The sequence below is a fragment of the Bombina bombina genome, chromosome 7 (assembly GCF_027579735.1).
Source record: "Bombina bombina isolate aBomBom1 chromosome 7, aBomBom1.pri, whole genome shotgun sequence".
Lineage (NCBI taxonomy): Eukaryota > Metazoa > Chordata > Amphibia > Anura > Bombinatoridae > Bombina > Bombina bombina.
Window position 1 is genome coordinate 143,534,166 of NC_069505.1, and position 24,716 is coordinate 143,558,881.

Sequence of the window (24,716 nt, forward strand, 5' to 3'; positions counted from 1 at the left end):
CCACCACCCACATACCCCTAATCTAACCCAAACCCCCCTTAAATAAACCTAACACTAAGCCCCTAAAGATCATCCTACCTTGTCTTCACCTCACCGGGTATCACCGATCGGTCCTGGCTCCAAAATCTTCATCCAACCCAAGCGGGGGCTGGCGATCCATCATCTGGTGGCTGAAGAGGTCCAGAAGAGGCTCCAAAGTCTTCATCCTATCCGGGAAGAAGAGTAGATCCGGACCGGCAACCATCATCTTCCAAGCGGCATCTTCTATCTTCATCCGATGAGGACCGGCTCCATCCTGAAGACCTCCACCGCGGACCCATCTTCATCCGGCGACGTCCAACTGAAGAATGACGGTTCCTTTAAGGGACGTCATCCAAGATGGCGTCCCTCGAATTCAGATTGGCTGATAGGATTCTATCAGCCAATCGGAATTAAGGTAGGAATATTCTGATTGGCTGATGGAATCAGCCATTCAGAATCAAGATAAATCCGATTGGCTGATCCAATCAGCCAATCAGATTGAGCTCGCATTCTATTGGCTGATCGGAACAGCCAATAGAATGCAAGCTCAATCTGATTGGCTGATTGGATCAGCCATTCGGATTGAACTTGATTCTGATTGGCTGATTCCATCAGCCAATCAGAATATTCCTACCTTAATTCCGATTGGCTGATAGAATCCTATCAGCCAATCGGAATTCGAGGGACGCCATCTTGGATGACGTCCCTTAAAGGAACCGTCATTCTTCAGTTGGACGTCGCCGGATGAAGATGGGTCCGCGGTGGAGGTCTTCAGGATGGAGCCGGTCCTCATCGGATGAAGATAGAAGATGCCGCTTGGAAGATGATGGTTGCCGGTCCGGATCTACTCTTCTTCCCGGATAGGATGGAGACTTTGGAGCCTCTTCTGGACCTCTTCAGCCACCGGATGATGGATCACCAGCCCCCGCTTGGGTTGGATGAAGATTTTGGAGCCAGGACCGATCGGTGATACCCGGTGAGGTGAAGACAAGGTAGGATGATCTTCAGGGGCTTAGTGTTAGGTTTATTTAAGGGGGGTTTGGGTTAGATTAGGGGTATGTATGTTTTTTTTTACAGGCAAAAGAGCTGAAAGGCAAAAGAGCTGAACTTCTTGGGGCATGCCCCGCAAAGGGCCCTGTTCAGGGCTAGTAAGGTAAAAGAGCTTTGAACTTTAGTAATTTAGAATAGGGTAGGGCATTTTTTATTTTGGGGGTCTTTGTTATTTTATTAGGGGGCTTAGAGTAGGTGTAATTAGTTTAAAATTGTTGTAATATTTTTCTTATGTTTGTAAATATTTTTTTATTTTTTGTAACTTAGTTCTTTTTTATTTTTTGTACTTTAGTTAGTTTATTTCATTGTAGTTATTTGTAGGTATTGTATTTAATTAATGTATTGATAGTGTAGTGTTAGGTTTAATTGTAGGTAATTGTAGGTATTTTATTTAATTAATTTAATGATAGTATAGTGTTAGGTTTAATTATAACTTAGGTTAGGATTTATTTTACAGGTAATTTTGTAATTATTTTAACTATTTTAGCTATTAAATAGTTCTTAACTATTTAATAGCTATTGTACCTGGTTAAAATAAATACAAAGTTACCTGTAAAATAAATATTAATCCTAAAATAGCTATAATATAATTATAATTTATATTGTAGCTACATTAGGATTTATTTTACAGGTAAGTATTTAGCTTTAAATAGGAATAATTTATTTAATAAGAGTTAATTAATTTCGTTAGATTTAAATTATATTTAAATTAGGGGGGTGTTAGGGTTAGACTTAGCTTTAGGGGTTAATACATTTATTAGAATAGCAGTGAGCTCCGGTCGGCAGATTAGGGGTTAATAATTGAAGTTAGGTGTCGGCGATGTTAGGGAGGGCAGATTAGGGGTTAATACTATTTATTATAGGGTTAGTGAGGCGGATTAGGGGTTAATAACTTTATTATAGTAGCGGTGCGGTCCGCTCGGCAGATTAGGGGTTAATAAGTGTAGGCAGGTGGAGGCGACGTTGAGGGGGGCAGATTAGGGGTTAATAAATATAATATAGGGGTCGGCGGTGTTAGGGGCAGCAGATTAGGGGTACATAAGGATAACTTAAGTAGCGGCGCTTTGCGGTCGGCAGATTAGGGGTTAATTATTGTAGGTAGCTGGCTGCGACGTTGTGGGGGGCAGGTTAGGGGTTAATAAATATAATATAGGGGTCGGCGGTGTTAGGGGCAGCAGATTAGGGGTACATAAGGATAACGTAGGTGGCTGTCCGCAGATTAGGGGTTAAAAATTTTTTATCGAGTGGCGGCAATGTGGGGGGGCCTCGGTTTAGGGGTACATAGGTAGTTTATGGGTGTTAGTGTACTTTAGAGTACAGTAGTTAAGAGCTTTATGAACCGGCGTTAGCCCAGAAAGCTCTTAACTACTGACTTTTTTCAGCGGCTGGAGTTTTGTCGTTAGAATTCTAACGCTTACTTCAGACACGACTCTAAATACTGGAGTTAGAAAAATCCCATTGAAAAGATAGGATACGCAATTGACGTAAGGGGATCTGCGGTATGGAAAAGTCGCGGCTGAAAAGTGAGCGTTAGACCCTTTTTTGAGTGACTCCAAATACCGGAGTTAGCCTAAAACCAGCGTTAGGAGCCTCTAACGCTGGTTTTCACGGCTACCGCCAAACTCCAAATCTAGGCCTAAATGCATTAAAAGTGCACGAAAGTGCAAGCTTACATTAATAGGACATAATCTAAAGTGTAAAGTAATATAAAATGCAAAGCACAAAGTGTAACGTTAACAAAACACGTCATGCAGATCTATATAGCACTGGGCTTGTCTCTCCTTAACAGAAATGCAGGATACACCTCTTAGAGAAGTATAGAAAAAGCATTTTTTTTTTTAGAATCTCATGAGGGATCTTGCAGTTAGAGTACAGAGGGGGATGGGGGAAGTCAGAATCTGTTAGCAGGAGACCAAAGCCCTTTCAATCCGAGGGCTGTTTTTAAATTATCCTTACTATTTTAAATATACTGCTTGGCTTATTAATCAGGAGAATAAGTTTAGCAAGTTATTAGTATTACAACATAGGTTAGCAACTTAAAAAAGGAGAGACAAAGCTTCTCCAAGAGGATCTTGCAGTGCTGGAGGATCATTTTATATAATCTCATATGAGCAGAGAGCTTTATAGCATCAGGCCTCAAATAGGTTTGCATTGCCTTTTTATTATGCATTTCTTGATTATGCAATTATACTGTATTCAAGGGTCTTTTAAACCAAATTCTGTTTTTTTTTTAAATTTTATTTTATTTGAGGTTTTGCAGAATGTACAACATGTAATATGAAAACAATTACAGCAAGAATCAAAATACAAGATACACTCTGAATCAAATTGCAAAATATACAAATAAGAATGCTTTAAGTATCACTCTATATATTAACTAAGTGTGTGGTAGGCTAAATGACAATATCTTTGCAATAGTAAACTGCTTCTAACATTGATATGAAATGCATGTCCTATACTCCGGATAAACCTAGTAGATGATTATCAAGGACAGTGGGTGGAATAGAAGTCTACAATGAAACTGAGATCATTGTAAGAATCAATGTTAAGTTATAACTTTAGGTAATGTAGAGTAACAGTGGCCTACCACTGGAACATACAATAAAGAGGAAACAAAGATGCCATATCTGTCATATATGTCAACATTAAAGTGTGGTAGATGGCTCTGAAACCTCATTTTTAAATATATTGGGTTTAAGTGCTAATGAAAAATCGAGGTTGGGATAAATCAGCAGACAAGAGCTGCTTTAAGTTAGGAAGGGGGTATTTAGCATATGAATAATCTTATCACAACAGAGAGGAATTATTTAGGAATCTTGCTAGTTGCCTCTGTCGGCTATACCCGTACGCTAAGCCTGCTGGAATTGGAATATATAACTATCTGTATATCTGAATATCATCAAGGGTTAGTGCTATGTACGGGGGTTGAGGGAGTGAGTGAGAGATCATCCCTACAATAGGAAACTTGGGTTTGCTATATTGGTTTGTCCCGTGTTCATAAGTTGCTTGTACCTGTATTTTAGTAGCATATCATCTTCCAGCTATAGTGCTAGGAGCCAGTGCGGGGTTAATTCCCCTCTTTACAGTGTGTAAGCAGATCTCTCTGTGTAAGATATATCTAATAAGAGTTCTCTGTTAATATAGAGCACAAGATTTGGCTTAATGAACTGTGTTTCTGGCTGGAGGGAGAGAAGGTTAGTTAGATAAGTCTGCCGGATTTATAAGACAATTACCACTGTAACTACAATAGATAGAACTGGCATGTTGGACACACAGAGGAGAGACATAAAGCAGAGAAAATGAAAGCTAACAAGGGGGAAAAAAAAGCACATGAGGGGTTGTACAACATCAAAGCTTTCAATAATTGTTATGTGTACCCCATAGCAGTGAACCATACATTATCAAGTGTGTGAGTAGAGTATTATCTGAGTCATTAAACATAAACAAACATTTGTAATATATACTGTGCAAAAAAGGACAAACAGAACAGCTAAGTTAGTTGTTTTGCAGGTAGTATACAAGTGAAACTCTAAAAATTTGACTATTGTGCAAAAGTTCATTTATTTCACTAATGCAACTTAAAAGGTGAAACTAATATATGAGATAGACTCATTACATGCAAAGCAAGATAGTTCAAGCAGTGATTTTTCATAATTGTGATGAATATGGCTTACAGCTCATGAAAACCCCAAATCCACAATCTCAGAAAATTAGAATATTACATGCAATCAATAAAACAAGGATTGCACATACCTGTAGAACAATATCTGACCTCTGAAAAGTATAAGCATGCATACTGTATCTACTCAGTACTTGGTTTGGGCCCCTTTTGCAGCAATTACTGCCTCAATGTGGCGTGGCATGGAAGCTATCAGCCTGTCGTACTGCTGAGGTGTTATGGAAGACCAGGATGCTTCAATAGCGGCCTTCAGCTCTTCTGCATTGTTCGGTCTCATGTCTCTCATCTTTCTCTTGGCAATGCCCCATAGATTCTCTATGGGGTTCAGGTCAGGCGAGTTTGCTGGCCAATCAAGCACAGTAATCCCATGGTCATTGAACCAGGTTTTGGTGCTTTTGGCAGTGTGGGCAGGTGCCAAGTCCTGCTGGAAAATGAAGTCAGCATCCCCATAGAACTTGTCTGCGGAAGGAAGCATGGAGTGCTCCAAAATCTCCTGGTAGACAGCTGCGTTGACCCTGGACTTAATGAAGCACAGTGGACCTACACCAGCAGATGACATGGCTCCCCAAATCAACACAGACTGTGGAAACTTCACACTGGACTTCAAGCATCTTGCAGTGTGTGCCTCTCCATTCTTCCTCCATACTCTGGGTCCTTGGTTTCCAAATGAGATGCAAAATTTGCTCTCATCAGAAAAAAGGACTTTGGACCACTGAGCAACAGACCAGGTCTGTTTTTCTTTAGCCCAGGTAAGACGCTTCTGACGTTGTTTGTTGTTCAGGAGTGGCTTGACAAGAGGAATACGACATTTGAAGTCCATGTCCAGGATCCGTCTGTGTGTGGTGGCTCTTGTGAAAGTCCCCAACACTTTTGAATGGCCTTTTCCTGACAATCCTCTCCAGGCTGTGGTCATCCCTGTTGCTTGTGCACTTTTTTCTTCCACACTTTTCCCTTCCACATAACTTTCTATCAATGTGCTTTGATACTGCATTTTGGGACCATCCAACTTCTTTTGCAATTACCTTTTGAGGCTTTCCCTCCTTATGGAGGGTGTCAATTATGGTTTTCTGCACAACTGTCAGCAGTCTTTCCCATGATTGTGATTCCTACTGAACCAGACTGAGAGACCATTTAAAGACTCAGGGACTCTTTGCAGGTGTTATGGCTTAATTAGCTGATTAGAGTCGGACACTTTGAGCCTAGAATATTGCACCTTTTCACAATATTCTAATTTTCTGAGATTGTGGATTTGGGGTTTTCATTAGCTGTAAGCCATAATCATCACAATTATGACAAATCACAGCTTGAACTATCTTGCTTTGCATGAAATGAGTCTATCTCATATTTTAGATTCACCTTTTAAGTTGCATTAGTGAAATAAATGAACTTTTGCACAATATTCTAAGTTTTCGAGTTTCACCTGTAATTCACAACTTAATATTTTTAGCAAGATCGTGTTTCACCCCACTCCTAAAGGAGTTTGGAACCTTTATGTAAGTCGTTAGGCAAACCCATGATAAGCCAGAAAAATATTCTACGAGCATGAGGGTAATATCAATATTGATAGTGGTCAGATAGACAGGGGTAGTTGTGAGTAGGTGGATATAGGAGCTAAAACTTATTGTTAGCGTAAATAGATTCCAATAATAAATAGATGGTATGAGTGTAATGTTATATGGCAGGTATAGCCTATATGGGACTTTGTCTCTAAAGCCACTATAGGATGGGTTTACTGTTATAAGTCTGGAAGATCATGTATCTTTGAGTGTATTCAATCATTTGAATCGTAATTTCGATCTGTTAATATAACCATATTTATATGTGAAATATTAGGCTTCTAGTTTGGGAACTTATTTGACTAAGGTGGTGCATTTCTGCTAACTTTACCCTCTGCACTGTGAGCTTAACTATTCTAAGAAGCAAACTTAAGATATGAAACATGGTATAGTACATAAACCCATTAACACATATGAGGAGAGAAACTCAAGTTGTACACTAAAGATAGTTCATCTCCATGTTAACAAAAAACAACCTGCTAATATAGGAAATTATAACAATCAGAATCTTGAGGACAATACCCTTGAGAGAGAAATAGTAAACTGTCCTCCGTGGGGTCTTGAGGGAATCTCCTGGTATCCCACACAGTATCTGCCAAGTTCAGTCTGCCTAACGGGTGCCGTCACTCCACAATAGACATGCACTGTATATGGTGTTGGATGAAAAGCACGCCCTGTCTCTTCAGAATGTTCAGCTGTGGGCTCAAGAGCTCTAGGCAGACAGGCTGAGGCTCCCACCTCATGGTAAGTTACTGTGGGCTTCGTCAGTAGCATAGCCAGCTGTATTTTATATCCGTGAGGGCCAGAAGCCACAATAATATCAGTAGATCTATCTCGGACTTCTGCCATAGGATGCGTCGCTCCAGACCTCAGTAGACTCTGGTAGTTATGGAGAGTATGAGAGAACAAGTGGTGAGGGCCATCCAGGCAATCCACTCGGGGGCCAGCCGCATCTGCCTGCGGAATCACTGAGAGCAGAACCTCCTCTACTGTCCAGATGTAGTACACTAGTGCAGGTTTGGCTGGTTTACTTTTGTTCACGGCTAGTTTGATAGTATTCTGCCTACTGTGGCTGTGTGGTCGGATGAGCTGACAGTGTGCTGATGCAGATAAAGATAACTCAGAGATAGTTGTAGCTGGATTCTCTCTCCCCTTTATTATGGTACCATGATAAGGGTGTGGTAAATATTGACGGAAAGTGTAGAACCGCTTCAGTGACTCGCATCTGGTTGTTGATAGGAGCAGCAGGGGCCAATGCAACGGAGCCCGATGGTGGGTCCTCAATTTCTTTCCCCTTTATTAGCGAAGTTAGTTTATTAAAGCTATGCTGCATTTGTTGTTCCAAATCAGTGAGAAGAATATGCCGCATTGTGTAAAATTCCTCCCTGTTGAGAGTAGCCATATTAAGCTTGTTTAACCCCATGCTCGGGGGGGGGGGGGTCTGATGTTGTGCGAGGTAGGCCACAGCCTGATGTCTCTTCAGCATAGGTCTGTATTGGAAGATTGTAGATGCAGTAATTCTTATATAGATCTGTTCAGCATAGCTCTATAAGTCTATTGATGTACTCTTTAATGAGGGATTCTGCATAGATAAGACAATATGTAATAGATCATTTAGATCTAGAGGTCTAGAAAATGTAACCTATCATGGCCGCTGCTTAGGCACGCCCCCCTTTTTTCTTTTTTTTAAACAAAGTGTTTAACCACTGAAGAGGTTAAAGAGATGTGTATATTTCATGTTACAGGCAGAGCATGCAATTTTAATAAACTTTGCGAAATACTTTTATTAGCAGATTGACTTCTTTCTCTTAGTATCCTTTGTTGGAATTGAGCTCCTTTGCATGGAGCATACTGAGGTAGGCTCAGGACTGTGCATGTCTTGAGCACCATATGACATCAGTCTTTGCAAGAATGTTTTGTAATAATGTTACAATAATAGTGCTGAAGACATGCGTACACTCCTGAGATAACATTGGTAAAGTCTCATTTAAATTTCAACATCGGGTACAAGGAAAATAATTTCATTTGACAATAGAAGAAAATATAATTGTTATTATGTATACATCCTATCTGAATCATTATATAGGAGTGGGCTGTGGGTTACACTGTTTCACATTTTAACCCTATTTTATTGGTTGGAATGCATTCTTAAAGGGAAAATAAACCTTTCTTCCATTTTCATATGTTTCCAATGATCCATTTTAACTGCAAGACTGGATTAAATTGTTTGCCAATTGATCCTTTATGTTTAGTTTGTAATTTGATCTATATGTTTTTGCCTTTTGAAATCACCACCTAACTGAAATGTTCAATACTGCTGTATTGGATATAGAAAAGCTATGTAAAAAAGAGACTGAAAGAGGATGCGAGAGAGAGTCCAGGCCATTTGAAAAAGGTTATCTGTAATGAATATAAACTAACTCTTACTAGCTGCTCACCTGAGTACTTCTTTCTTTCTTTCACTTTAATTCCAACCCCTAATCCAGATACATTATAACAGAGTAATCACAAATCCTCTTTCCAAATGTGTTATTAAAATAATGATACAGTTCACTGAACATATGAAAATTACTGGTTTAAGATTAGTGACTTTTTCCATCACTGTCGTCCTAGAAGTATAACATTTCAGGGTGTTAAAAACCACTAATTTTCCTATCAGCATTAGGTAAACAGTTCAATGAACATCCAAAACATTTACCTTTCTTGCTAGTAATTTACTGTGCTGTGACATTCTTTTTTCATTATCTTTTTTTGTTTGTTTTGCAGTAATGTGCACTGCCATGACATCTTAGCTTGTATTATGTTATTTAGTCTAAGAAATTTAAACCTTTAAACATAATTATTAAATGATGGCATTAGTGCTGTACAGTATTTACCTTACTATGATAGCAAAATCCCTTTAAAGGGATACACGCCTTATGTTTTATGTTTTATAAGCATAATATATAACATAAATTAATGTATTATTGAAAAAGATCTGTTTACAAATAAAGTTGTAAAAGGATTTAAAGAGACATGAAAGTCAAAATTAAACGTTCATAAACTTTTTAATTTACTTCTGCTATTATATATAGGGTGACCATATTGCCACTTTAAAAAGGTACACATATTAAAAATACATATGTCAGGGCTATTTTCAGGGCTGTTTACAGAAATGTTTTGTATAAGAACCCTGACATGCATTTTTCATATGTATCCCTTTTTAAAGCAGCAATATGGTTACCCTAATTATATTTTTTTTCTTTGTATCCTTTGTTCAAAAGCATATTTTGGTAGGCTTAGGAGCAGTAGTGCACTACTGGTAGCTAGCTGGTGATTGGTGGTTATACACATATGCCTTTTGTCATTAGTTCTCTAGATGTGTTAAGCTAGGTCCCAGAATTACATTGCTGCTCTGGAGCTGACTTTAACTATGTTTTTAAATCAATTGCAGGGGTTAAATACATAGTTAATACAAGCAAGAGTACAGAATAACATGTTCAAACACATTAGAATGCTTTATTTTTGTATTTTATGTGCCTTTAACATTTTGTTTGTGAAATTTGCATTGTGTTCTTTCATAAGGTAGTGAGAGTCCACAGGCTATTACTGCTGGGATAAAATTTCTGGCCACTAGAAGGATGCAAAAATTCTAAAAGCTCTAAGAGCACTCCTTTCCACCTCTCTGGTATTGCAGTCTTTTCTTTTCCTCACAGGAGGAAGGTGAAGCATTGAGGTGCTCCAGATTCTTCATTGAGAGGCATCCTCAGACCCAATTTCCCTTTAAAGAGCTGGATAGTGACACAATTACTCCCAGTGAACAAGCTCACAAACTATTTGTATACTAGTCTGTGATTGGCTGATTTATGTCACATGATGCATGGAACATGGGAGAAAAAAATTTGTCAGAAAAAAATCTACTGCTTATTTCATATTCAGAGTAGGTGTTCAATCATTGTCTTTTTGTTATGCAATTATACTGCATTGAGTGGTCCTGAATAGATCACATAAGGCATTTTAACAGTCTAATGTTGCTCTTTCTCTAAAGCACTGGGTTTCAAACCTGTTCTCAGGCCTCCCTAACAGGTCACATTTTGAGGATATCTGAACTAGAGCACAGGTGAAATAATCAGCTGATCAGTAAACGTGATTATTTTACCTGCTCTCATCCAAGGTAATCCAGAAAACCTGACCTGTGTGGGAGGCCTGAAGACAGGTTTGAAAGCCATTGCTCTAAATGAATCTGTCCACCCTTTCTTCAATACAAGGGATTGCTTCAGATTTTGCTTCAGGATTTAAAGGTTTGTGCACTCTGTATTTGTGGTGGCTATGCCTCCTCCAAGTATGCACAAAAGTCATCCTAAAGCTACAGTATCAGGTTATTCTGCATTATCAGAGATCAGAACACCTGAGGATGCCTTTATAGATTTCAGACTCAAACACCCCAGGTTGTTTTCTGAAGGCAAGTATTTTTTATGATGATCATGAGTTTTTTTTACTGATCAGGACACAGAGTCTACTTCTTTCATGTTTGTGCTTAAACATAGTAGTTCTTTGTTTAAAAGTTTTTATGTACATTAGGAATCCAAGGCCCTAAATCAACTTAGGGGAAACTTTCAAAGAGCTGGATTTGACTTTTAAACCTTGCTAAGTAACAAGTTTTACTGTTCATGAGGCTCATATTAAAAGCCTGGTCTTCTATTTTTAATTTGTCATCCAAATTTTATATTATGTTTCCTTTACCGACTTCTATGTAGAGCTTTGGGAAACGTTTCCGGGGAGGATGGTGCTATTCGCTGTAGCCAAATGCACTACTATTCCCTAAGACAATATGGACATGAAATTGGTAACCTTTCATCAAAAAGTCCTTTTTTCAGCAAGCATTGCTTTTGTAGCAGATGTGTTTTCATTTGGTGTTACAGTTTTCTACCAATGCACTTATTTGTCGTCCTATGGTTGACATAACTCTATTTTATGTATGACCTAGTAGTGCTGACCGGAAGAGATTTATGATTTAAGTCATTGTCAGCAAACATAATCTATTTGGACCTGGTCTTGATATTATCATTTCCACTGTGTCTGGATAAAATTAACTTTTATCCCTCAGGACAAGAAGTCTAAGGAAAAAATAAAACAAATAGTCCTTTTCAACCCTTTTTTCAATCTAGGAATCAAAAATCTTCTGCCTCCTTAAAATGACCGGAGTCTTCCAGGTCTTCCTGGAACTTTAATCAAGCTCGAACAAGGCCAAGCTTTCTATGAGCCTTCTTCCTTTTACAAATCAGCATGAAGTTATGTCTCCAATCCAGATTCTTTTCTGGTGGGGACAGTACACCTTTTTATAGAATGCCTATCACAGCCTGTCCAAGATTTCTGAGTTCTAAGCATTGTTTCTCAGGATTACTTAATTGGTTTCAAATCAAGGCCTTTTCAAGAAAGTTGTCTTCTGTCTCATGTTCCAAAAGACTTGTCAAATTTTATTAGCTGTAGTTTAAGTTTTGGAACAAGACCAAGGATTTTATTCCATCCTTTTCCACTATTCCCAAGAAAGAGGAAATTTTCAGAACAATTCTGGACTTAGAGGGGCCTATTTATCAAGCTCTGTATGGAGCTTGATGCCCCGTGTTTCTGGCGAGCCTTTAGGCTCACCAGAAACACAAGTTATGAAGCAGTGGTTTAAAGACCGCTGCTCCATAGCCTATCTGCCGGCTCTGAGGAGGCGGACATACATTGCCAGAAATCAACCCAATCGAATACGATCTGGTTGATTGACACCCCCTGCTAGCGGCCAATTGGCTGGGATTCTGCAGGGGGCAGCATTGCACCAGCAGTCCGTTGATCAGATCATGTCAGATAGACATTTGATAAATGGGCCCCAGTGACTTTAAACACTTCTCAGAGTTCCTATTTTCAAAATAGTAACAATCTGGCCAATTCTACCCCTTATTCAACAGGGTTCATTCCATCCTATTCATAGACCATCTCCAGCTTCTAAGATTTGCCTTTCAGGACAAACTTTTTCAATTTGTGGCTCTTCCGTTTGGTCTATCTACAGCTCCCAGATTTTTTACAATAGTTTTAGGAACTATCTCGTCTATAATAAGTACTCCAGTACATCAGTGGCTTTATACCTCAACTAATTTCCTTCATGGTGGTAAGAGTCCACTAGACCTGCACATTTTAATTTTTTTACTTTATCATTTTTCTGGTGGCAGTTCTAGTTTGCAGCTAATTTTCCCTAATTTGTCCTTTCCTACCTTTCTACTTCTCCTTTCTTGGCTATATATCAGACTAGAATATCAGAGATGTTGGAGGGATTAAGTGCTCTAAGAGCTTTGGGAATCTTTGCCTCCTCCTAGTGGCCAGGAGTTGAATCACAGAAGTAATGGCTTATGGACTCTCACCACCATGAAATAATGGAATTTATTAGGTAAGCATACATTTTGTTTTATCAGTCTAGGGACAATATTCATTGTAAAGCATCTTAAATATCCTACCTTCTCCATTGTGATAATTTAAGAACAGATGTAAATGTCCCTTGCATTGGTCATGAAATCGTTGTGTATAATATTGTAGGATGACAAGGCTTTTAAGTGGGAACACCACTGTACTACAAAACAATGTAGTACTTAAATTGTTGAGATATATATAGATATACAGTATATATATATATATATATATATATATATATATATATATATATATATATATATAGTGTGTGTGTGCGGCATTTTATGTACCGGTTTTGTGCTAGTTGTTTCTTTTACAGTGTAATTCACATTTATTTTTTGTCTAAAAATATATTATCTATGGGGTATTAAATAAGCATAAAGGTGCAAAAAAGAAAATTCTCAGATTTTGTATATGCAAGCAATTGTGCAATAAAATAATGATCTAACTATGTTTAACCCCTGCAAATGGGTTAACCATATAGGCCTTGATTACAATCAATAGACGGTTCGCTCCTGAAAATGCTTTTTGCTTTCTGACCTAATTGGGATAATTTTTTTCTTTAAAAACCTGCTACAGCGAACACTTTTTCAACCTATAAATAAGTATTAAACTCACCTATAAATAAGTACCTCTTTTCGAATTAGAAACTATGAGGTCTTCAGAAACTGATACATACAATAGACCATTCATACCTCTTAAGGTTATAAGAATGTTCTATTCATCTAACCCATTTGTTCAGTCTGCAAGAAAAATACTTTACATTTTTGACATTAACCTTTTGTTATCACATCACATTCTCAAAACTTAGTGTTCGTATGAATGCTATAGATATCTTGGCATGATGGATATACTTCTATAGTCACTTCAGGACAACATCATCTACAAATGTTGTGTTTTTATATTTTTATTGCTTGCCTGTAAGTCTCACTTGTGCAATTGTGATTGTCACTAACAGTACTGGCATTATTAAAATATATAAAAGAGATTGCTAGTCTCTTAGTAAAAAATGAAGAAGGTAAGCTCAGGACTGTGCACGTGTCTGGGGCACTATATGGCAGCAGTTTTGCGAGAATGTTATCCATTTGCAAGATTACTAGATAACTGCACTATTTCCTCCATGTAGTGCTCTAGACACCTATCTAGATATCTACAACAAAGAATGCCATGGGAACTAAGCAAATTTGATAATAGAAGTAAATTGGAAACTTTTTTAAAATTGTATGCTCCGTCTGTATCACAAAACATAATCTTTGGGTTTAATATCCCTTTAAACATTCCTAGATAAATCACAATATATTGTGATTGCTCTGGATTTGCTGGGGTATCTTAGACGCAAAGGAATGCTAATGTCTTGTTATCTTGCATTAGAATACCAATTGTGATCCCAACATTTAGCTAATGGAATATCCTGATGATTATTAGTCACACACTGCGAACCAGATTTTGCAAATGTAGTGTGACTGATTACAAAATCATTTTCAAATCAATATCCTAATATATATATATTGCTCTAACTTGTCACACTGTTAGCAGGCTGATGGGAGACTCACTATGGTATCCTCAGACATAGTTCAGGATGATTTAGACTTGTGGAAATTGCACAATTTGATAAGGCTATTAGCACTTACTGCAAAGCTAGAGGTCAAGAATTTCTTTTGATTTTTCAGATATGGATGAACTTCTAGTTATATTTTTCACTTCCTATAGTCTTGCTATATCAATATGAGCATATGTGTAACATCCATGGCAGAAATGTACATCATTGTGTAGGAATTTAGCAGATTATAGGAAAGGGTATTAATATATATTCAGCAATTATGACACTTCAATAGATACAAATTATAGAGATTATGCTGAAAATACATACATTTAATTTAATTTAAAAAATGTAGTGTAAAAATTGTTTTTCTCTTAAAGGACCACTAAACACAGTAGATTTGCATAATCAACAAATGCAAGATAACAAGACAATACAATAGCATTTACTCTGAATTTCAAATGAGTAGTAGATTTTTTTTCTAACAAATTTCAGTTATGTATATTTCCCCTCCCCCTGTACCATGTGATAGCAATCAGCCAATCACAAATGCATATATGTATAGTGAATTCTTGCACATGCTCAGTAGGAGCTGGTAATTAAAAAAGTGTAAATATAAAAGACTGTGCACATTTTTTTTAATGGAAGTAAATTGGAAATGTGTTTAAAATTACATTCTGTATCTGAATCATGAACATTTTATTTGACCTGAGTGTCCCTTTAATGTCTTGCCAAACATCAGCTGAATATAAAATGTATAGGAAATTGCACCTTTAGATTTATTTTTATTTATATTTATTAACTGTTTTTGCTCATTGGAACCACTACTCATTTAAATGGTCCAAGCTTTCAGTAAGATTTTCTTATCTTATCTTTCTCTTTATGCACACAGGCACTCTATCTTATTTCTGTCTGTATGCGCAAAGGGCAATCCTCAGTATTAAAATGTTTATTTTCAATCACTCTCTCTGTGTCTTCCACCTCAACAAGGATAATAATACAGCTGCTGTTTCTTGGTTTCATAACTTTTCTAAAGAGAATACTGCGGTTCATATTTTCTGTATAAGTTGTAGCTTTAACAGGCTACAGCAGCTCTTTCAAATGAAAGAATAAAGTAAAATGACGTATTTATAAATAATGTAATGTACCCCAGCAGGTAAAATAGATAATTTAGAACATATTAAAGGTGAAAAATGTTCACAGAACAATGTCCCCTTTTAAGGTATAGATAGTAATTGGACCTCTTGAAATTCAAAATGCGTTGCAAGATGGCAGCCAGGACTGTGCTGAAAATTAAATTAAAAAACAAAATTTTGCCATTGGACAGAAATATGGTCAGCTGCAAAATTAATTAGAAGAGATTTTATTTTAAAACCTCTACTTGTCTCCCAAGGTGTTGAACTGCACCATTCAATATCCCAGCTATGGATACAAAACCACTTAACCCATGAAAAACCATCAGATGTTTTACACTGAGACAACTTTAACAAGGTTATTTCATTTTTTTCAGAAAACACTTTTTTTAATGGATTTTCTCATGATTTATCAAATACAATTATGAGCAACAGGATATTAATTTATGATTGCAATTAACTGCTTGAGCATTTGAAGTAATGCTAATTATTAAAGTTAATTGTACACATCATGAACTGATATTATTAAAGGGGAAAACACATTCAGAGATACAGTGGGTATTGAAAAGAATCACCCCCTTGAAAATAATCACATTTTGTTGCTCCGCAGCCTGAAATAAAGACAGACACAGTTATTGTTTATCCAATTGTAATTACTCAGTGCAACTTATAACATCCAAGTGAAATATATAACACCAACATGTCAGGCAAAAATAAAGACAATTCAAAAACAGAATCACTGAGTTGGAAAAAGGATCACCCCCTCCTAAAATTACTTGTACACTCAATCAGGTTTAGCTAATCACCTTCTTAATGGCACACACAAAGCTATTTGACCTTCAACTGTGATCAGCTGTGGGCATATTTATTAGCTCAGCATGAAAAGAGCTTTCCTAGAGCATCTCAATCTCTGGTAGTGCAACTGAAGCAAACAATCAACTATGGATGGCACGGCACTGTTAAAGATCTCTGAAATAATGTTGTTGACAAGCACAAGTCAGGAGATGGATACAAGAAAATAGCAAAGACGTTATCAATGCCTAGAAGCACAGTAAAGTCTAGTATTAAGAAGTGGAAGGTATTTGGTACAACACAGACCCTCTCTGGATCAGGACGTCACTCAAAACTGGATGAAAGAGCCAGGAATAAACTGGTCAGAGAGGCTACCAAGAGGCCCACAGCATCTCTGAAGCAGTTGCAGGAATTTATGTCAAAGAGTGGTCATTGTGTGCATGTGACAACAATATCATGAATTCTCCACAAATGTGGCTTGTATGGGAGGGTTTCAAGAAAAAGCCACTCCTCAAGAAAGGGTACATGCAGTCACGACTGAGCTTTGTCATGAAACACCTAGGAGATTCTGAGTCCACAAGGAAAAAGGTGTTATCTTTAGATGAGACTAAAATTTAACAATATGTCTGGAGGAAATTCAATACAGCTCACCATCCAAATAACACCATACCTACACTAAAGCATGGAGGTGGTAATATCCTGTTATGGGTGTGCTTCTCTTCAGCAGGCACGGGAACACTTTTCAGGATAGAAGAAATAATGGATGGGGCAAAATACCGTCAAATTCTTGAGGAAAATCTGCTACCCTCTGCTAGGAAGTTGTCAATGGGAAGAAGGGTTGCCTTTCAACATGACAATGACCCAAAGCACACAGCAAAACTTACCACACAGTGGTTGAAGGAGAACAAGGTGAATGTCAGAGCCCAGACTTAAACCCCATTGAATATCTGTGGCATGACTTGAAGACTGCAGTCCACAAACGGTCACCATCAAATGTAACGGAACTGGAGCAGTTCTGCAAAGAAGAGTGGGCAAATATTGCACAGTCTAGATGTGCAAAGTTAGTAGAGACATATCCCAACAGACTAAAAGCTGTAATTAAAGCAAAATGTGGTTCAACAAAATACTGATACAAGGGAGTGATTCCTTTTCCAACTCAGCGATTCTGTTTTTGAATTGTCTTTATTTTTGCCTGACATGTTGGTGTTATATCTTTCACTTGGATGTTATATGTTGCACTGAGTAATTACAACTGGAACAACAAAAACTGTGTCGATCTTTATTTCAGGCTGCAAAACAACAATATGTGATTATTTTCAATACCCACTGTATTTGTCAGCCTTCATCAGTATTGATTCAATTAGCCTCCATTCTAATGCAATAGACTGGAACCATTTGTGCTGCTGTCATTTTTAAAATACCAACACCAATCAATGTAATATTCAGAAATTATTTTTCTTGTTTAATAGATTTTCGAACCTGGCCAAACTTTGCATTTTAAAGGGACATTAAACTCAAACTTTAGGCCTAAAAAAGTATAGGGGAAAATGCAGGCACTATGGAGTGATAGAATCACTGGAACGCAATTGATACCACTTGCAATTTTGCGCTCATATTAATATGTATTGTGCACACTACAGTATTCACGATGGATAGCACAGGTACATAATTTACCTCCGAAATTGTTTTCTCTTGAGGCCCGCAATAAAATTCAGGTTGGATAATATTTAAGTACAAAACCAATGGAGCTAAAAAATGACCTATTCATTTAGTTATTTTCTATGCACTTGTAATGTAAATTTTACATATGACTCATACACAAATACACACATATACTTCTGAACTTTTTCCATGCCTGTGTGTTTAAATGCACAATAGCAAGTGTGAACACCTGAAAACCAGGTTTTCAAAAGTGGTAAATATAAGAGTGGTATTTCAAATTGCATGAGCGTAATGACTCACAAGTGCAAGGAGCACTACTACAGCTTCCAGTTAAAAAGCATAGGCATCAGTATATGAGAATAAAGTGCATTAAAAATGTTTTGGTTAAACATTTTAACCAACAAATTATAATACCCATTTGTTAGCACTGTTTGTTTTCAATTGCACTCAAATTTTTAATCTAGGCCTGTAATCTAATGCAATTCAGTGCTTAATGATGTGAGTTTAATATCTCTTTAAAAAATAAAATGTCACTATATGTTTGTCCTTATAGTATAACACTAGGCCAAAGGATGAGCTTTGTAAATAAATAATAATACCGTGAACCTCCTGGTGGAAAAAGCAGTTGATCAAACACAATGATAAAACGATTCACTAAATATTTCTTCATCCATGTGAGGAAGGAGCAATGTCAGAAAGTCATTATATAGAGATGCCATCTAATACAAATAATGTGATTATTGTTATTTACGACCGAGTCTAGCTAATATGCCCAAACCACTAAGCACAGTACAAATATTAATAATAGTGCAAACAAATACAATTATCCAGGGATAAACATGAAATAATGGAGAAAAATGACCGTGGAGCTAAACCAGTGCCTTTTAAGAAACTGTTTCAAATGACACATCCTTACAGCTAAAAGTTAATTACCTTTATAAAGGGAATCTAAGTTGCTGATGTTAGAGTATTTGTTTTTACCCACATACCTAGAGGGAAAACAGATCACTGTCTCTCTTACAATTTAGACTGCAAGCTCTTGGTTTAAGGAACTCATTTTAGATTTAGATTTTAAGGGACTATTTTGTTGTATCTAAATTTGAATAATTTTTATTGAAGTTTTAAGATATATAAAAGCAAATATATATAATAGATATTAAAATCATGTACAAATACGTCTCCAAAAAAAAAATAAAAAAAAAATAATCGAACATACAAGATTAAAATTTAAATGTCTAAATTAAAGAGGTAAACGGTAAATGTGTAGAGCTTGATTACAATGTATAAATTGTTTAATGATAATGATTCCTGTGTTTTAATATTGTCATTTTGTTTTTCCAGTGATCACAATCACAAAATTTCTCTGTCAATAATACCCCACAAGTAAAAAATCTTTATCCCCACCAAAAATAAATAAATAAATAAAAATCTCTCCAGATATTATGCTTAATATTAATCTTGTAACTTTAATTGATAGCGCAGGTAGCGTTTATATCTGGTGATGTTCCTTCTTAATATCATCCAATATGGTGGGGGTAATATCAGTGTGTTTTGTGGTACCTGGTAATTAGCTAAAAAAGTATTGCCTGTAGGTTTATCAATTTTAATGATAGAGTGATAGTAAATTTTGAATAAAGTTTAAATTTGCAAGTAAGTGGATGGGTTGATTTAACTTAAAACTAATGGGGATGGATCAAGAGGGATAACTTGTTCCTTGATCCTAATTAAAGCTTAATACTCCCCTCAGCAAGACACTAACTTCTAAGCATATATAGAATGAAAATGGATATTCACCAATAGTTGTAAGTATCTTCTTTATCAGCCAATAAACTATATTTATATGTGTGTTCATACGTATTTATATGTGTATATATGTATTTACAGACATATATACACATATAAACACATACATACATATGTATACATTTATAGAGACACACACACATATATATATATATATATATATATATATATACTGTATTTATATATGTGTGTTCATACGTATTTATATGTGTATATATGTATTTACAGACATATATACACATATAAACACATACATACATATGTATACATTTATAGAGACACACACACACACACACATATATATATATACTGTATTTATATATGTGTGTTAAAGTAAAAGTGCATTGGAGCCATTTGCAGTCAAGTAGATGAAAACATGTTAGCACATTTCTGAAATATTTATTTTTTATAAAGTGTTATACTGTGTATTTTGGATATTTCAGTTTCCAATGTTCTGCACATAGAAGAATATGTTCTATGTATTTCCTATATATCTATATTAATATATAATTATATATATATATATATATATATATATATATAGTACCCCAAAAAAAATCATATCATATCATATGCTCACAAAATGCGTCTGCGGTATATCCTGACTCTTTACAGATGATTTTATTGTGTGTGCTTCATGGCCTTTGAGCCTTTTGTGCTTTTAAATTGCCCTAATAAATCTTTGAAGTTTTACCTTGGGAGTAATTTTTGGCTTTCTACTGTGGTGCGCCTCACCTGGATCTTTGAAATGTTTTATTGGCATAGCGAGCAAACTAGCCTTTGGCTGCATAGCAATACCGCTGATTTCCTCCTCACAACCTCTCTCCATTGAGCCGCGGCCCGGAGACTGGAGTCTCCGCCTTATTGACTTTCTCAGCGCTTTACAATAGAGCGCTCCTCAGACTCAGTCAACTCTGTGTATTCTGTATATATATATATATATATATATATATATATATTTATGAACAAATAGAACATATTCTGCTATGACCTATGTAGAGAACATTGGAATGTGAAATATTAATATTTTCATGTCAGGTTAGCGCACTTGAGAAAATGTGATCGGGTTTGTGCGCGAGTAGGGTGTTTCACTTTTTTTGCTCCATAAACTTATATGGGGGGGAATACGTTTACGTGGTCACGATATTCTAGACCCAGATTTTTGTGTGGATCTGGTGCATGAGCAAAAATGTTTTACTTTCAACTTTAATATGAGTGCTACCTTACACGTGCAAAACGCTTACTTCAAGTGGTTGTAGCGTGTCAGCGGGAGTGATAAATACCGCTCCAATCTGGTCAATAGGTAATTAGTTTCAATTATGCAAAAAAAATTGCATCAAAATATTCATTTAATGTTAGCTTTATTCTGTCTCCCTTGTCACATGATGGTAATTGTATCTGTATGTGGGCACTGCAGCAAACTCATATTAAATCCTTACATCTTTATTTTTCAGTTTTTGGTACTGGTTCTTTATTGCAGTCTCTCAAATTACTAATTGTGCCAACTTTTGCTTTCTAGGGCATAACTTTTGTGCTGAAGGGCACAGATGTGGGGAGAATTCAGAGTGCAAAAACTGGAATACTAAAGCCACTTGTGAATGCAAGAGTGGATTTGTGCCAATGCAGGGAAATCCAACATATTGCGAAGGTAAGCACATCCGATGATTGATTTTGTTTCAGTGAGTGTAGAAAAGTGTTTTCATGGCTGTTGTGTAGAACTCATATGATATTTTTTTCATGATAAGGGCTCCCTTATAGAGTTGTGTAAAACCTTTTAAGTCCTAAAATTGATGTTCAGTGAAAAAGTTCCCAGTCGTGTATGTTTAAAGGGACAGAGTGCTGTAAAAATCCTTCACTTCATTAATATGTTTTCAATTATCAATTTTTCCTGCTAGAGTGTATTAAATAATTTATAATTAGCTCATTTACCTTTGTCAGTTTAAATATCTGTTTTTGCCTCTTTAAAGGGATCTGAAACCCAAAACTTTTATTTTGTGATTTAAACAGATTATATAATCTAAAAAAAAGTTTCCAATATACTTCTATTGTCAATTTTGCTTTGTTCCAATGATATTTTGTGTTAAAGAGATACCTAGGTAGGCATCTGGAGTACTACATGACAGGAACTAGTGCTGCCCTCTAGTGTTATTGCAAATGGATAACACTCTTTCAAAACTACTGCCATATGGTGCTCCAGAAATGGGCAGGCTCCTAAGCTTACATCCCTGCTTTTCAACAAAAGATACCAAGGAAACAAAGAAAATAATAATAATAGAAGTAAATTAGAAAGTTATTTAAATTGTATTCTCCATTTGAGTCATGAAAGAAAAAAAATGTGGGTTTCATATCACTTTAAGCAACATCTATAATGAAACATCCAATGCTGCAATATTGCCTATAGGAAAGTTATTTAAAAAAATAGGCAGCAGCAGAAATGATACACCCAGTGTTGGGTAAGAAGATTATACAAGCCCATATGAAAGAGTGTTGCTGCAGTTGCTTTGACTGCAATTAACTTTTTATCAGATATTTGACTGAGTACATTGTCCATTTAAAATGTTGTGGAGGTATTGGTTGGTTCTGGAGAGGAGTTGTGGGTTTGCTTTTTTATTGTATTTGTGGAGATTTAGTGTCCTGATGGGCACTTTATGTTGTTGTCAATGGAGGGAATTTTATTCTTCTGGTGGGTGCTTACACATTCCCTGTTTTGTAGTCCTGGAGTACCCCAATAATTTGTAAACTTAGAGGTCATTGTATAGATAAATATGTTTGATAAACACTAATCTGGGTGGTTACATATATTTGAATGAACATGCTTGCACTTAGCAATGACTGCAGTAATTATAGGCAACAAGTATTGTGCAAAAGAACCTTTCTGATTGTGTATTCTCTGCAAAGTTAGATAACATAATATTGCAGCCTATAAAGTATGTCATTTTCAGATCGGATGATTTAATGGAATGCTTGTGCCATACTTTATCTGTATGTTACAATGTACCCTGAAATAAGTATTACAGCGACAAAAATAAATGTCTAAACATTACAATAAGCATCTTAAGATGATAACATTGTGGCATTGTAGCCCATCATATGGTCAAAATAGCCTCTTTCACAGTCTCCATCTGTTGCAGATTATGAATCCTTACTGAGACTGTTTTGTCAAATTTGTGTCTTGAGCAATTGCTTCTTTTTAGTTTTTGTCAAAATGTGTTTATGGGCACCCTATAGTGAAAATAAGATGAAGATTGCATTTTATTTCTTTGTGGCACTGAATGACTACAAAGTACAATAGATAACATAAGAGACAATTATTTGTGATTATATTGCAACAAGGGAAATTCACTATAATTAATGAGAATTAATGGCAAGCTCTATTGTAAATAAAATGGAGTATTGTTTAGCTCACTCACAAGATGCCAAGAAATAGGACTCTGTTTTCTCTTACTGTGAGACCCAACATTTTCTTCTAATATGGTTGTATGTATTTCAGAAAGAGATTGTACAGTGTTATAAATCTGGGGAATATTAAAATTCTTTTTCATTTTTACACTAAACATAAGTATATATAACTAACTTCTGTGTGTACGTGTTGTTTTGTGTGTATGTACAGTGTCTGTGTGTGTGAATGTCTGTATATCTATTTATCTATCTATCATCTGTCATATCTATCTATTTATCTATCTATCATCTGTCATATCTATCTATTTATCTATCTATCATCTATATATATCTATCTGTCATATCTATCTATCATCTATTTATCTATCTGTCATCTCTCTATATCTATTTATATATCATCTATCTATCGGGCTTGAAAGTTCAACTAGTAGACCATGAGTAAAACATTTGGCTTTTTCCTGTCTTTAACTTTGTGTGAACTAGCAACTTTTCTTTCTGAACTAGTAACTTTTCTTTCTGAGTTTTTCCTTTAATTGTGTGTCTTGTTAGCCATCTATTCATTCTGAGGTATCTAGAGATTCAAAGATATTTCTATATACACAAATGTCTTTTCCTATCTACCGATGAGCTCATGAACCTTCGATGAAGAGTGCACTTTGGTGGTGAAAATGTCTTTTGATTAACACAACGGCCGTGGCGTTAGATTTGCTTAGAGAATGGTATTGGCATAAGATGCAGATCTCAGAGTTGCGCAAAGACCCTTTTTAAACAACATTTATATTTTGATGTTTGTTTGGAATCGTACGCTGGCTTCAGTTTTCCCAACAATGTTCCATCTAATTTTTTGAGCACTGTGAGCCAAAATTTTTACCTGTGCAAATTTAGGCAAAATTATCAAAATGTGTGTGCACTTTATTCTTGAGTAGAGTTATACTTGACAATGTTTTTATGGTAATAATACATACACAAACTTGCACATAGACATTCACACACTGTTTTATACAAACACACACATGCAGTAACTCATTCTCACACACACATACACACACTCTCACACACACATACATACTTTCACACACACATACACGCTTTCACACACACATACACACACACACACTCTCACACACAAATACAAACACTCTCACACACACATACACACGCTCTCACTCAAACACACACACTGACACTGCTCTATACAAATAGTGTGCTCCCTTCCGCCTTTAATTAGTCTTACCATGACCACTGCATTTAAAAAAAATAAAAAAATATATATATATATATATATATATTTCTCAGGACTGTACACATTTTATAAATGCTCTGTTTTAAAAAGGTGTACACGCACACATCTTAGAGGGAACAATAGTTCACAACTGCCCCAAGGCTTTCAGAAATGTCACAAGTTGGTAGCTATTTCTTGCTGTACATCCTATTGTTTGTACTTTTTTTTTGTCCAAGTTTCACAAACTAAAACCAAGGAAATCTAAAATGTCTTAAAATGCCACAACCATTTCTGTGATTTACTCTGTATGCGCATGCACCTCACTAAACCGCTCACCTGTGCCCAAGACCTCTCCCTCTCTTCTGTCATTGGGTCATTCCATATCAAATCAACAAGGTCCTCAACCTCACAATCTTTGATTTTTTTTTTT

General features: G+C 36.2%; 1 protein-coding gene across 1 annotated transcript in view; it reads left to right on the forward strand.

Annotated features, from left to right (window-relative positions):
* Positions 1-24,716, forward strand: part of NELL1 (neural EGFL like 1) — a 1,753,035-nt gene that overhangs the window by 772,389 nt on the left and 955,930 nt on the right. Inside the window, exon 12 of the mRNA XM_053689313.1 lies at positions 21,185-21,313. Within this exon, the coding sequence (XP_053545288.1) occupies positions 21,185-21,313 (129 nt within the window). The remainder of the gene's footprint in view (positions 1-21,184; positions 21,314-24,716) is intronic.